The 12,455-nt window shown below is 48.2% G+C and overlaps 1 protein-coding gene across 6 annotated transcripts in view; it reads right to left on the bottom strand.

Annotated features, from left to right (window-relative positions):
* Myo5b (myosin VB) overlaps window positions 1-12,455 on the bottom strand; it is a 309,643-nt gene that overhangs the window by 107,669 nt on the left and 189,519 nt on the right. For all 6 annotated transcript variants that reach the window (XM_015992657.3, XM_076555509.1, XM_076555510.1 and 3 more), the window contains 3 exons: window positions 9,444-9,709; window positions 873-954; window positions 199-339 (listed from right to left, as the gene is read on the bottom strand). In XM_015992657.3, coding sequence (XP_015848143.2) covers window positions 199-339; window positions 873-954; window positions 9,444-9,709 — 489 coding nt within the window. The remainder of the gene's footprint in view (window positions 1-198; window positions 340-872; window positions 955-9,443; window positions 9,710-12,455) is intronic.

The raw sequence follows: 12,455 nt of genomic DNA, 5'->3' as shown, positions 1-12,455 counted from the left end.
GAAAGACGTACATTTGCTAGGATAATATCGGCCGGTTACTCAACAGGTTATCTTTTAGCAAGTATGAGGGACACCGCTCAGACAATCAGATTCGGGGCCAGCTATGAGATTTCATTGGTTCCCTTGCATCACACAGGAGCCCTCTGCCCAGCACCCGGACCTGACCCACTCAATGACAACAGGAGCAGTAGGCATTACCTTACACTCTTCATCCAACAGGTCCAGGATGCCCAGCTTTGCTTCTATGAGGTCTATGCAAGGCTGGTTATCATAAAAGTCAATCAAGGTCCACGGGATCTGCTCCTTCATGTATTCTTCTTGCTCCAGCTTGAACACATGCTAAGACCAGAAGCACAAGGCCAAGGTGAGGGCACTGCAGACAGACTTGGCACTTATCCCCCCAAGCTCTTGTAAAGTTCTCCGTCTTGAAGGATGGTAGATAACTGCCAGAAAGGTCTGGACACTAACTCACAGTCGGGAGTAGAAATGGCAGAGCTCGGCTTGGTGATTTCCCATCCCTCTGCAACCCTTCTCTTAGGATATTATAGTCCTGCAGGTGTTGCTGGACTCTAGCCAATTCAAGGAGTCTTTTGTCTGACCTTCAGTTCCTTAACTGCCCTGAAAGCTTGGGCTCAGAGAGGAGTGGGTCAATCAAGGGAGAGCATTTACCCTCTCCACCCAGATGCCTCAGCCACATTTCCTACCCCAGCAATGAAGAGCCAATTCCAAAAGCTAGGAGCATCACCAAGAAGAAAGAGGAGGACTTGGCAGAGCAGAAACACACCAATCTCAGAAGAGAAGTGGCCCGGGTGTCACAGCAGGGGGACAGCGAGTCCCCTGTCCTGGTGACCTAGGCCATCCATCGAACCTACCGAATTGAACTGTTGCTGGAGCTTTTCATTGGCGTAGTTGATACAAAACTGCTCGAAGCTGTTAATCTCGAAGGTCTCAAACCTGCGGGAGGAAAGAGGTGAAGCCACAGGTAAGATACACCACCCGTGGAAGCAGTCAGTGGGACCTAACAAGGCTGCCTTCCTGAACTGCCACACTCTTCCCTGTGCACACAGACTTCTGGTGTGGATGCCAGTGCTGCAGAGCCTTGGGAGGTTAGAAACAGAGGCATTAACAGCTTCCTTTATAACCGATAAAGGACTGACAGCAGGGAATCACAGGGAGGACAGACAGACAGTGAGAAGGTCAACCATGATTCTCTTGCCTAGTGGCAGGTCTTTTCTTGGTGATTTTTATAAAAGAAAATCGGACACATCTTTTACTCCTGTTTTTATCCTTTAACTTTCCACTCCAAACACACCACCACACTATTCTCCCAAGGTACCGATTTTAGGTCTGTATGGATCTGTGGGCCAAGACCTGGGAATTGCAGAGGAGCCTGGATTGGGAGCACAGGTCTGTTACTGCTTCTCAAACCGAGGACACATTCCCCAATTTACAAGAACACCTAGGAGCTGGCACACAGATGTATCAACTCACTAATCCCCCGTGAAGGACATCTGGTTCTTTTTCTATCATATGCTACTATCAGTGTTGTGACAATTTTATATACCTCTTCAAGTCTGTGATTCTTTCCTAATGATATTATCCTAGGAGAATTACCATGTCAAAAACCGCTTTCTGTGTGTGTGTGTATGTTTGTGTGTGTGTGTGGTATGTCATGTGCACACATGTGCAGGTGTTTATGTGGGTACATGCATCTCTGCATACATGAAGAGGTCAGAGGAGGCATTCTGCTCTACCTCTCTCTACCTTATTCCCTTAAGGATTCTCTCTCTGAACCTAGAGCTCAGGTTGGTGGCCAGGACAGGAGTTCAAACCAGGCAGGAACCTGGAGGCAGGAGCTGATGCAGAGGCCATGGAGGAGAGATGCTTACTGGCTTGCTTCCCCTGGCTTGTTCAGCCTGCTTTCTTATGGGACCCAAGACCAGATACCCAGGGATGGCCCCACCCATGATGGGCCAGACCCTCCCCCATCAATCACTAGTTAGGAAAATACCCTACAGGCTTGCCTACAGCAGGATCTTACAGAGGCATTTTCTTAATTGAGGTTCCCTCCTCTCAGGGGACTCTAGCCTGGGCCAAGGTGACATAAAGCTAGGCAGCACCAGCACCTACTGGACACTGAGGTCAAGGGCTCTGTGGGTTTTCCTTTAATGTTTACAACAACCAGGAGTGAGGTCTCTCTCTCTCTCTCTTATTAATTCTACTCTACAGCCGAGGAAGCTCATGTATGAGGAAATGAACTACCCAAGGTCAGAGCATCAGAAAACCAGAGTGTTTGAACCCAGAGAATCTTCTGGTCAAAATCATAATTCAGAGAGGAGCCAAAGTTCAATTTAAAAGGGAAGAAGAGATCACTTGGAAGGGCTGTGAAGAGAATGTTTTTGGAAGGAGGAGTATCTGAGGCCCGGAGCCTGAGGAAGGAAGTGGTACTGTCCAGCAGGGGGGAGGCTGGAGTTACAGGCCTCATCTGGCTTTCCCCATCACCTGCAAGCCCCACCCCTTCCCACTCGTAAATATGGACAATTGAATTTTCCGTCTTACATAAGGTGTCATTGCGAGCCCTTCCCTGAACACTGCTTTCAGGAAGAGGTGGCATTCCTGTCCCTGGTGAGGAGCTGGAGATGCAGTAGTGGGGAGATAGGTCTCTGTGTAGAGGGACTATCAAAAATAGACTCACCAGCCACCTAACAGGCCCAGAGCAGTGTGCAGAAAGCCTCAGGCTTTCCCCGCACCCACCTCCCCACCAAGGTCTAAGACATGGAAAAGTGGGAAATCACTTTCAGATCAAAGGAATCAACTGCTTGGAGACAGCCACATTAAAGTACAGCCTTTGGCCATGCCCACATGGGAAAAATGACTCCAGGTTAATAAAACAAGATCAAAGACTCAAACGCTATGATGAGTCACGGCCCCACCACAATGCAGCCCAGGCAACAGTTATTACCCTGTCAAATGGCCCTTCCCGGGCCAGCTAGCGCTTCCGTAGACCAAGTTATAGAGCTTAGAACCTCAATCATTCCCCCTTCCACCCACAGTGGTAGCTGATGACTCTCCAAACCTAGAGGAAATTTAATTAACATAGCCTACAAGGAAGATTAAAGAGTCAGCCCAGCAAATGGCCAGATAATGGCCGCCGGGTGTGCTGGCAGAGCCAGCCCTGAGCTCTGCAGACAGAGGATTTAAGTATGTTCCACTTGTCACTTTTTAAAGGTTTACACTGGTGGCACTCCACAAAGAACATTCTCATTAATGTGAGATGGCTGAAATTAGCTCATAATTTCCCTGTTTCTAAGATATTATCTGGTAACAATTCCTCTGCCATCTAGCATAATTATTGTAATGCTGGAGATGAATGAGAGGCTCGGCTGACTTGGGAAATGACTAAGACACTCAACCTCAGAAGCACACGGTCAGGCAGACAGGACGATATCTCTTTCCAACAGAATTATATTTGTGGTAATTCTGTCCATCAACAGAAATGACTTTAAAAATAAACACACTTAGTCCATAGCATTAAAAACGCCACAAGGAAATTCATATACAGGGGGGAAATGGATCTGTCCTGAGAAGAGTTAGACCAGAATTCTCAGGAGAGAGGGAGGAGAACACACAGAATGAGGCTGAGACATGGCACCTGTCCTTCTGGGGGGTGCAATGACTACCCTGCTGTTTCCTCCTGTGCTAAAGATGTGACTGAAGCAATGTACAGTTTCCTTCTCATTGGACCCAATTTCAGGGAGGAGTGAGAGCCACAGATGCCTCTCAAAACACAGCAAAAGCCACCGCAGGATGAAACTGCAGTGACAAGGACGTGCCTTGGCTCCGAGTTAATGATTTACCTCCGTAAGCCTCCTGCCTCAAGAGTGGAGGCCCAGCAGAGCGGTGCACGCCTCTTGAATGCTGGTCAAGAGCAGCTCCTCTGGTGTGTGGGTGGGAGGCCCCAGGACCTGGGCCAATGTAAAGGATGGATATGGACCTCACACAGGGGAGGGCTGAGCAGCACACAGGAAGCCTACCTTGGGGAGATTTGTTCTAGATGAATTTTCAAAAATGGAGCCATCATGCATGGATATCAGGGAACAGAGACAAATATCTTTTCTAGGAGCTTTCCCACCCTGGAGCCATGAACTCTTTACAAGGGCACCCTTGAGTCTGCTAGAGGAACTGCCACACTCATCTGTCTACTAATACTCTCAGTCTGCTGGTTGGACTTTCAAATGGCAGGGCTTCCAACTGCTCCTGTGCTTGTGTCTGTCTGGCCACAAAGCTTGTCCTTCTTCCAGAACCCACTCCAAGGCACTGACGGAAGGAAGGCAGTCTGCCAGGGTCTTAATTCCCAGGGCCTTCTCACTCCTTATTTCCATGAGAATTAGAAAATGGCCACCCTCAGGTACTATACCTCTCCAAATCCATCAGCCACACTTTTAAGAACTGCAGTGAAGAGCAAGCCATGATCCCTCTTCCCCAGCTGACTACTGGAAAGCTGTCTGCCAGCTATTGGAGTAGATGAGAAACTTTCAGGGGTGTGGCGGTTTGAAGGAAAATGGCCCCCAAAGTGAGTGGTACTACTGGGAAGTGTGGTTTTGTTGGAGTAGGTGTGGCCTTTGTTGGAGTAGGTGTGGCCTTGTTGGAGGAAGTGTGTCACTGTGGAGGGGAGCTTTGAGGTCTCATATGTGCTCAAGATATAGCCCATTGTCTCAGACCACTTCCTGTTGTCTGCAAGATGTAGGACTCTCAGCTACCTCTCCAGCACCATGTCTGCCTGCACACTGCCATGTCCTACCATGATGATAATGGACTGGACCTCTGAACTGTAAGCAAGCCACTCCAATTAAATGTTTTTCTTTATAAGAGTTGCTGTGGTCATGGCATCTCTTCACAGCAATAGGAACCCTAAGACAAGGGGAGTATTAACTTAACCTGTTCTAGGCTTTTAGAGGTGAGGTTACAGTATTGGGGGGCTGAATATAGATAGAGGAAAAATGGGGCTTCATCTGAGCATTCAATTAATGGGGGGCATATTCCAAAGGACGAGGAGATATGCCCAACCCATGGCTCACATGTGACTGTAGCCCCTAACACAAAATCATAAACTTTCTTAAACACTGTGTTCTGTGACTTTTGTAGATGTGTTCATGTGTGTGCAGGTGTGGGTGCACATGGATGGGAGTGAGCACATACATGTACATGGGGAGGCCACAGGCCAGGGTCACTGGTCTTCCTCAGTCACTTTTTCACCTTATTTTTGAGACAGTCTCTCTCACTGACCCTGGAGCTCACTGATTCTGCTAGCCTGTTTGGCCAGCAAGCCCGAAGGATCCTCCCATCTCTGGCTCCCCAGCATGGCCTAGCTTTTTTTTAAAAACATGAATCCAAGGATCCAAAGTTAGGTTCTCTTGCTTGCATATTGTGTACTTTATCAACTGAGCCATCTTTCCATGGTTTTCTGTCATAACTGGACTGCGCAGTTCCACAGCATGAACGTTGTAGATAGCATTGTTCTGCAGTGTCAAAAGGCTAGATACCCTTGCATGAGTCTAGAAGATTGCACATGGCTGTGGAGTACCCCAAGATGTAAAGCTCTCTTCAGATGCCAGGATCATTCAAGATCAACATAATAGCATCACATGGCCTGTGAGGTCTAACACTGAAGATAGCTAGCCACACCTGCTCTAAAGATGACAATGTCCTGTGACCTTCTGGGCCATCAAGAACTGGATGCTGTCTATAAGCCAATGGGTAAAAGCAATTACAGAGTTTGCCCCCCTTCATTCTCTACAGCACCCCTTTACACAGGTCAGGAGAGGCTGGGCAGTCCCCTCTGAGTAACTGTAGTGGGACCAGACATTCACCTGCTCTGGAGAGTGAAACCAAAACCAAACCAAACCAACAACACAAAGACGACTTTCTGCCACCAGCAAATGAAGGCAACGGTAAATCTACCAAACTGACTTACAAACCCAGGACGGTGGGTCTACAGAGTAGAAATGGGGTGCGTGCAAACGCACCTCCACTAAGGGGTTAATGCACTACAATCCCGAGACCCAGAAGCAAACATTAAAAGATCCCGGGCTGTGAAGCACAGTGAACACTGACACCCATACTTGTTTCTGGATGGTGGACACACGTGATGAGATGCTTCAACTTGCTACCTTGGCTTCTACCATGATGGGCTCGACTTTGAACTGTGAGCTAAGACAAACACTCACTCTCTCTCTCTCTCTCTCTCTCTCTCTCTCTCTCTCTCTCTCTCTCTCTTCTTTCTTCTCTCTCTCTCCCTCTCTCTCTCCCTCCCTCCCCCTCTCTCTCTCTTTCTCTCTCTCTCTCGTTGGTTTTGTTAGAGTATTTTATCATAGCAACAGAGAAAAACAAAAAAACAAAATAGATAACAAAGCCCATGTCCTTCTTCCCAGAGTTCAATCTCCCTACTCCTTCTCCAGCTTCTCTTACAGTACTCCTCAGAGGAACACAAAGTTTATCTACTGCCTCCTTCCTTGTCCTCTGCCCAAATGGACTGGCTGGAACCAAATCCTGGCATTTGAAAGCTGAAGTCAAGGACAAAAATAATAATGTGTATTTTCCCCAAAGTGAGCCACTTATTTCTTGATGCCTCAAGGAGAATAGAGGATTACCATTGTAACTAATGAAGCCAATAGAGGCCAATGCTGGCTAATCAACATGCAAGGAAACTCCAGCCAAAAGCTGCCAGGCTGTTCTCTATCAATGTCCAGCCCTGCCTGGCAGGAAACAGCCCACAGGGAGCTTCATAGGTCCTTAGTTAGAACAGCTTGGCTTGGCATAATTGCACTGGGTATTGCTTATCTTGCACTATTTTGGAGAACAGACAAGGGAGCTGAAGAAAGAGAAGCCATTCTTATACCCAGGCACTGGAAGTCTAGAACTGGTCTGCTCGGAAGGCCTGCAGAGACCAGTGGGTAGCAGGCTACCACGGTCTTCTAGAGGCAGCCACAACCTCTTCTACTCCGCAAGCTACCTGCTAGTCCGTGCGTGTGGAGCACAGATGTGCAGTGTGGTGCTAGCTCCTGCTGTGTTTGCCTGTATCCTGAGTAAGTACTTATTTCAGGGTGGGCTCTGATCTGTGGAAACACATTTATAGATAAACATGAAGCAGCTCATCCATAGTCCAGAACTCCGGTCAGTTCTAATTCCACACTGATCTTTAGGGCCATGTTTGGAAGGAAGACCTGGAGACACTGCGTTATAACATCTGATCCAATTCCCTTAACCTACCTGTTGTAGTGGTTTTTCTGTTACTGTAATAAAATACCCCAAACAAAAGCAACTTAGGAAGAAAGGGGTTTTTTTTTTTTGGCTCATAGTTGGAGGTGAGAGTCAATGGTTTGAAGGAAGTCACAGCATCTGGAGCATGGGGCAGGTGGTCACATTGTGCCTTACAATCAAGAAGCACAGAGCAATAAATGCTTGTGCTCAACTCACTTTCTCCTTTTTAATATAGTCCAGGATTCTAACCCAGGGAGTGACACCGCCCATAGTGGGAAGGTCTCACCTGAAATCTGATGACCCAGAAACACTCAAGGTAGAGGGAAAATAAGAATCAGTTACTGACAGCCAGGTAGTAAGTTCTATAAGAATGTGGTGCTCTCGCAGTGCAACAGGAAGACTGAGCAGAAGTTGGTGCCCTGCTGTCCCCCGAGAAGCCATTGGGAGGATGCACCTCCCACTTCTGTTGGTTCTGCATCCACCACATTTGAATGTTTTATATTTATTTATATTTACGTATATGAGTGTTTTGTCTGATTGCATGCCTGGTATCCCCAGAAGTCAGAAGGCGGCATTGAGTCCAGTTAAGGCATTGCCCCCCCCAAATTGGAGTTATAGATGTGTAAACTACCATATAGGTTCTGGGACTTGAACTCAGGTCCTCTGCAAGAGCAGCATGTGCTCTTAGTTACTGAATCATCTCTCCAGCTCCGACACTGTGGGCATTTTTAACCACATTGATTGTGCTTCTGTTCCCAATGGTAGTGACTCTCCTACTTCCCACGCTCTACCCTCCCTCCATCCAGTTCACTTCTCACCTCCTGCAGGAAACTTGCCTTGGCTGTACAAACATGTATGGCTTCTCTAGTGTTAATCTGACACATCCACCACAACGTATCTAAACCCTCGGATGGAACCTTCTACAGTCTCTAAGACTTCTTGCATTATTTACCGTGTGCACAAGACTTAACCCTTCAGCAGGCTTCTGAGGTCTTTCTGATCCCAGAATAAAATGTAACTCTTTTCCTATGCCCTGTGAAATATGGTCTAATGTGAAAGCCACCGACAAGCCAAGGCATTGACCAGAAGTGGGAGAACCTGTCTGCACAGGAAGTGGCCACTTGGAAGGGGATTCTCCTTTATGCTGTCCTCAGGTGGGTTCCAGCAGTTCCAACCCAGCAAGCTCTGCTGCACCAGAGTGTCCCTGTTCTTGCAATGCGGCAGTCTATGGGTCTGGGTTGCTATTTTAAGACAGAAGCATTACTTCTAGGAGAACTGAATCTATTCTAAGCTTAAAGAGGTCAAGGCAGTTGTGAGAAAAGAGCAAGTGGGATACAGCCCTTGTCCACATAACTTCTTATGAGTCTAGACGGGTCTGAAATAACCTCAGGAAGACTGACTCACAACCTCACTTGAAGCCATAGAAACAGCCAGAGAAGGGTTGTGATCTGCAGTCTTTCAGCTCTCGGTGGCAGCCTGGCTAGAGAAAGCCAGTCTCTTGATGTTTCGTCATGTATACTTCCCTCCAAGCTATGTGGCCTCAGCCTGCAAAGATTAGTCATACATAAAAGTCCATCAGTTCCCCCTAGACTCCAAAAGGAAGATAATCCTCACACATGCCAATATATAGCACTTCTTTATGCAGAATCGGGCAAAATTAATATTAAAACAATCACTGCCACAGTGAGATCAAGTGGTAGATTGAAACAGGACTGAACAGATACAAAAACTGAGAGAGGCTTCTAGAATGAGGATAGACAAGTCATTTCCCAATTAGGGTCTGTTTCCTAGTAGTGAAAATGGATCTGATGCTAGCAGTGTACAGTTGTAATCCCCACACCTGGGAAGCTGAGGCAGAAGGATTCCAAGTTTGCAGCCAGTCTAGGCCACATAGCAAGACTCTATCTTAGGAAAAATGCTGTTATAGAGTTTGCAATGGGGACAGGACTATCAGTGTTCTGACAGGGCACATTCTCCCTTGGGAACTGTCACCTGTGAAACACTTGGCCTCTCTGGTTTGGGGTCTACAGTGACTCCAGTTACAACAGCCTCAAACGCTGCTGCACCTCTTTAACTCTGGCTGGAAGCACTGGGAAGCCACCGAGGCCTCTGCTGGCTCCTCCCTGGCAGCAGGAAGACACTGCTGCCCGGCAGGCAGAGGGAAACCTGGAGTGCAGGCCTACCCGTAGATGTCCAGGACCCCGATGAAGGTGTGCTGCTTCAGGGAGGAGTGCAGGGCCTTGTTGATGTGCTCCACAATCCAGGAGAACAGCTGGGCGTAGATGTGCTTGGCCAGGGCATCGCGGGCATTGACCACCTGCTGCAGGGACATGGTCTTGACGTAGGTCTCCGAGGTGGTGACCAGCTTGCGATGGCACAGCCAGTGCTCCATCTGACTGTGCTCCACTCCCAGCAGGCGGCAGAAGTTGCTCAAGTGTTCGTCCTGGGGCTGAGGAAAGGAAGACAGGATCAGGAGGGAGAATGGGAGACAGGCTCCTCTGCACATTTTTCCCCCCTCCGGTCCAGAGGCCAAGTGCCTCCCAGCACCCATGGAACCCCTTCTCAACCCTAGCGATTTATTTCTCCACACCCCCCATCAGGTAAGTATAGAGCCTGAGTAGTGTTGCTTAAACTGACCATCACACCTGCCAATGGCCAAATTGGAAAGAGTCGACAGAGTAAAGCCCCATGCACTGCTCTCGTGCCCTTCCTGAACTGCCAGGGTACTGCCAGGTAACCGGTGGGAGGGGCCAGCGCGAGAGAAGGGAGCAACCTGGGAGCTGACAGCCTAGGAATGCAGAAGCAGTCCAGGGTCAGGACGGCAAGCCCAGAAAGGAGCAGATGCAAGCTGAGCATGCAGCATGCATCTGCAGAGGGCACACGCAGCACTCACAGCACCCCGGAAAACAGTTCTCAGCCTCCCACTCAAAGCCCTTCACACAAAGCTCTCGGTGGTCTGTCTGGCATTCCGCCACTTCCTGTCCTCAGGCTTCCGGTTCCCTTCTGTAAGAGGGACCAGACTGGTGACTGTCCTACAGGCAGGCAGGACATGGGAACCATCCTGGTGTTTTACACTCCAGTCCTCTAAATCATATGTGACGTCAGTGGGTGTGTTCAGATGTGCTGGTAGGAAACAAGCCCCAACCTGGAGGGCAGCGTTTCTGGGCAGTGATGGCATGCAAACAGGCACCATTTACACAGCGTTCCTCCTGGCTTCCCAGCTGCCACAGAGGGCTGCCTTTGAGTCCTGACCTGTGTTTACCAGACACACTGCCTCGCTTTTAAACTACCAGAAAATCAAAGTCCAACACAGGGTTGTGCCTCACATCATTAAGCCATCCAAGCCTTTTGGAAAAAAATCCCTGCTGACCATTCAGGGAACCCCTCAGAAAACCTATCCTCTTTGGTGCTTATTCAGAAGTTCATCTTGTACTTGGCAAAGTGTCTAAGCCAGCTTATTAAATCTAAGGCTGGAAGAGGCCTTTTTAAATTCATAACATGATGTTACCTCCTAATGGCTCTAGATTGCTTATGGGTCTCAATTCCTGATGAGGCCAACTGTAGGATTTAAATGAAAGCTATTTAATAAAAATTAAAAAAAAATTAACACAGACAACACTATCATTTCCCCTCAACATTATATCCTCAGGCCATTTACCCCTATCAGTACCTAGCCTTCTAGCCAGAGCAAACATCAATATAAAATAAGATGTTAGAAAAGAAAGCTCTTCCCCCAAACTCAAGACCAGCGTTCTCCCCAAGCGTGGGTGGGAACACACCCTGGAGAGAGCACAAACCCAGTGTCACAGCAGGCTTAAACACAGCCGAGCTCCTACGTACCAAAAGACAAGTCATGTTAAAGAACATTCTCTCTCATCTAAACAAAGATCCTCATCTCTCTGGGGTCAGGCTCCCCTTGGGAGCTGCCATTCTGGTTTATCCCGAATTACTCAAATGAGGAACATGAGCTGAGTGAGGCTCCCTGACCACCCAGCCAGACAGCCAGCTTGATTGAGTAGGCTGGGCTTGGTGTGTAGGGACCTGCCCTTCACACTCACTAAACAGTTAACGGCGTCATGGCTACTTCTGGGCACAGCCTTGGCTCTGCGGCCCCTCCGCCCCTGCCTGCTCCAACATAATGTTGCCATTCAGCCTAGAATTTGGAGCCTGCTTGGCAGACAACAAGTTCACAGGTGGCAAGTGTCCAATTTGTTCATCTGACCTATTTTTAAGGAAGTCTTAATTGCTAGGCACACACTACAGATGGATCCCCTGACATTTGAATGAGTGATTTGCCTACAGCCAACAACATGGACCAGCTCCCAGGCACCCTCTTCCCTTCCCGCCTCCTCCCTCCCCCCTCCCCCCATGCTAGAGTGCGGCAGAGATGGAACCACAGTTTGGAGCTAACTCTTTAATAGCCATCGGGGGACAGGTTTCCAGACACCACAGTGGGGACTTCTCTGTCCCTCCCCACCACCACTTCTGACTGTTGATTAAAGGTGCTAACAGAAACCGATTTAACATCATGCAATTACATTTAAACATAATTAGATGATGATAAATCCATTAAAACAGTCAGCGTTATAGACAGCAGGTTAGTTTTATGAGCCTGTACTGCCAAATTCAAGGGGAAAAATTGCCTCTGGTGTCCAAGTAATTGGACACTGTGGCATCTCTATGGTAACACTGGCAATCATGGAACACATTCTCATGCCTTAATTAAAAATAAAAACTACAGCGCAGAAGGCGTACTGCCTATAAGTAGACAGCAAACCTACCTATGGACCAGAGGAGCATACCAAGGATCCACGTGAAAATAGTTCTCAGCAGCACACTTCTCAAATCAGCAACCATGGGCAACTGGCAAGTGTGTATGGGCAGCCCAGGTCACTTGTTCAAAAATTTATGAGTAAGTGAGAAGAAGTGGTCCTGGGAAGGAACCTTGCCTGGGACCTTGTCCTGGCAGGAGCATTAGTCATTCCACCCTTTATGAAAGAGGTTCCTCTCTCTGGAATTTATTTAGGTTTCGTTCCTCTGTATAGGAAACATACTCTGGCAAAGGTCCATTTTAGCCCAAACAACCAGAATGGTACTATCTAGAACTCATGGAGATCACCGTCAGCCCCGAGTAAAGGCCTCCTCACAGGCCTGTGTTCTCCCTCCACTCCCAGTGTGTAGAGGAGGGAGTGGGC

The sequence above is a fragment of the Peromyscus maniculatus genome, chromosome 19, assembly GCF_049852395.1.
Source record: "Peromyscus maniculatus bairdii isolate BWxNUB_F1_BW_parent chromosome 19, HU_Pman_BW_mat_3.1, whole genome shotgun sequence".
In the NCBI taxonomy this organism is placed as follows: domain Eukaryota; kingdom Metazoa; phylum Chordata; class Mammalia; order Rodentia; family Cricetidae; genus Peromyscus; species Peromyscus maniculatus.
Note: the sequence above shows the minus strand (reverse complement) of the source record. Positions and strands in the feature narration are given on the sequence as shown.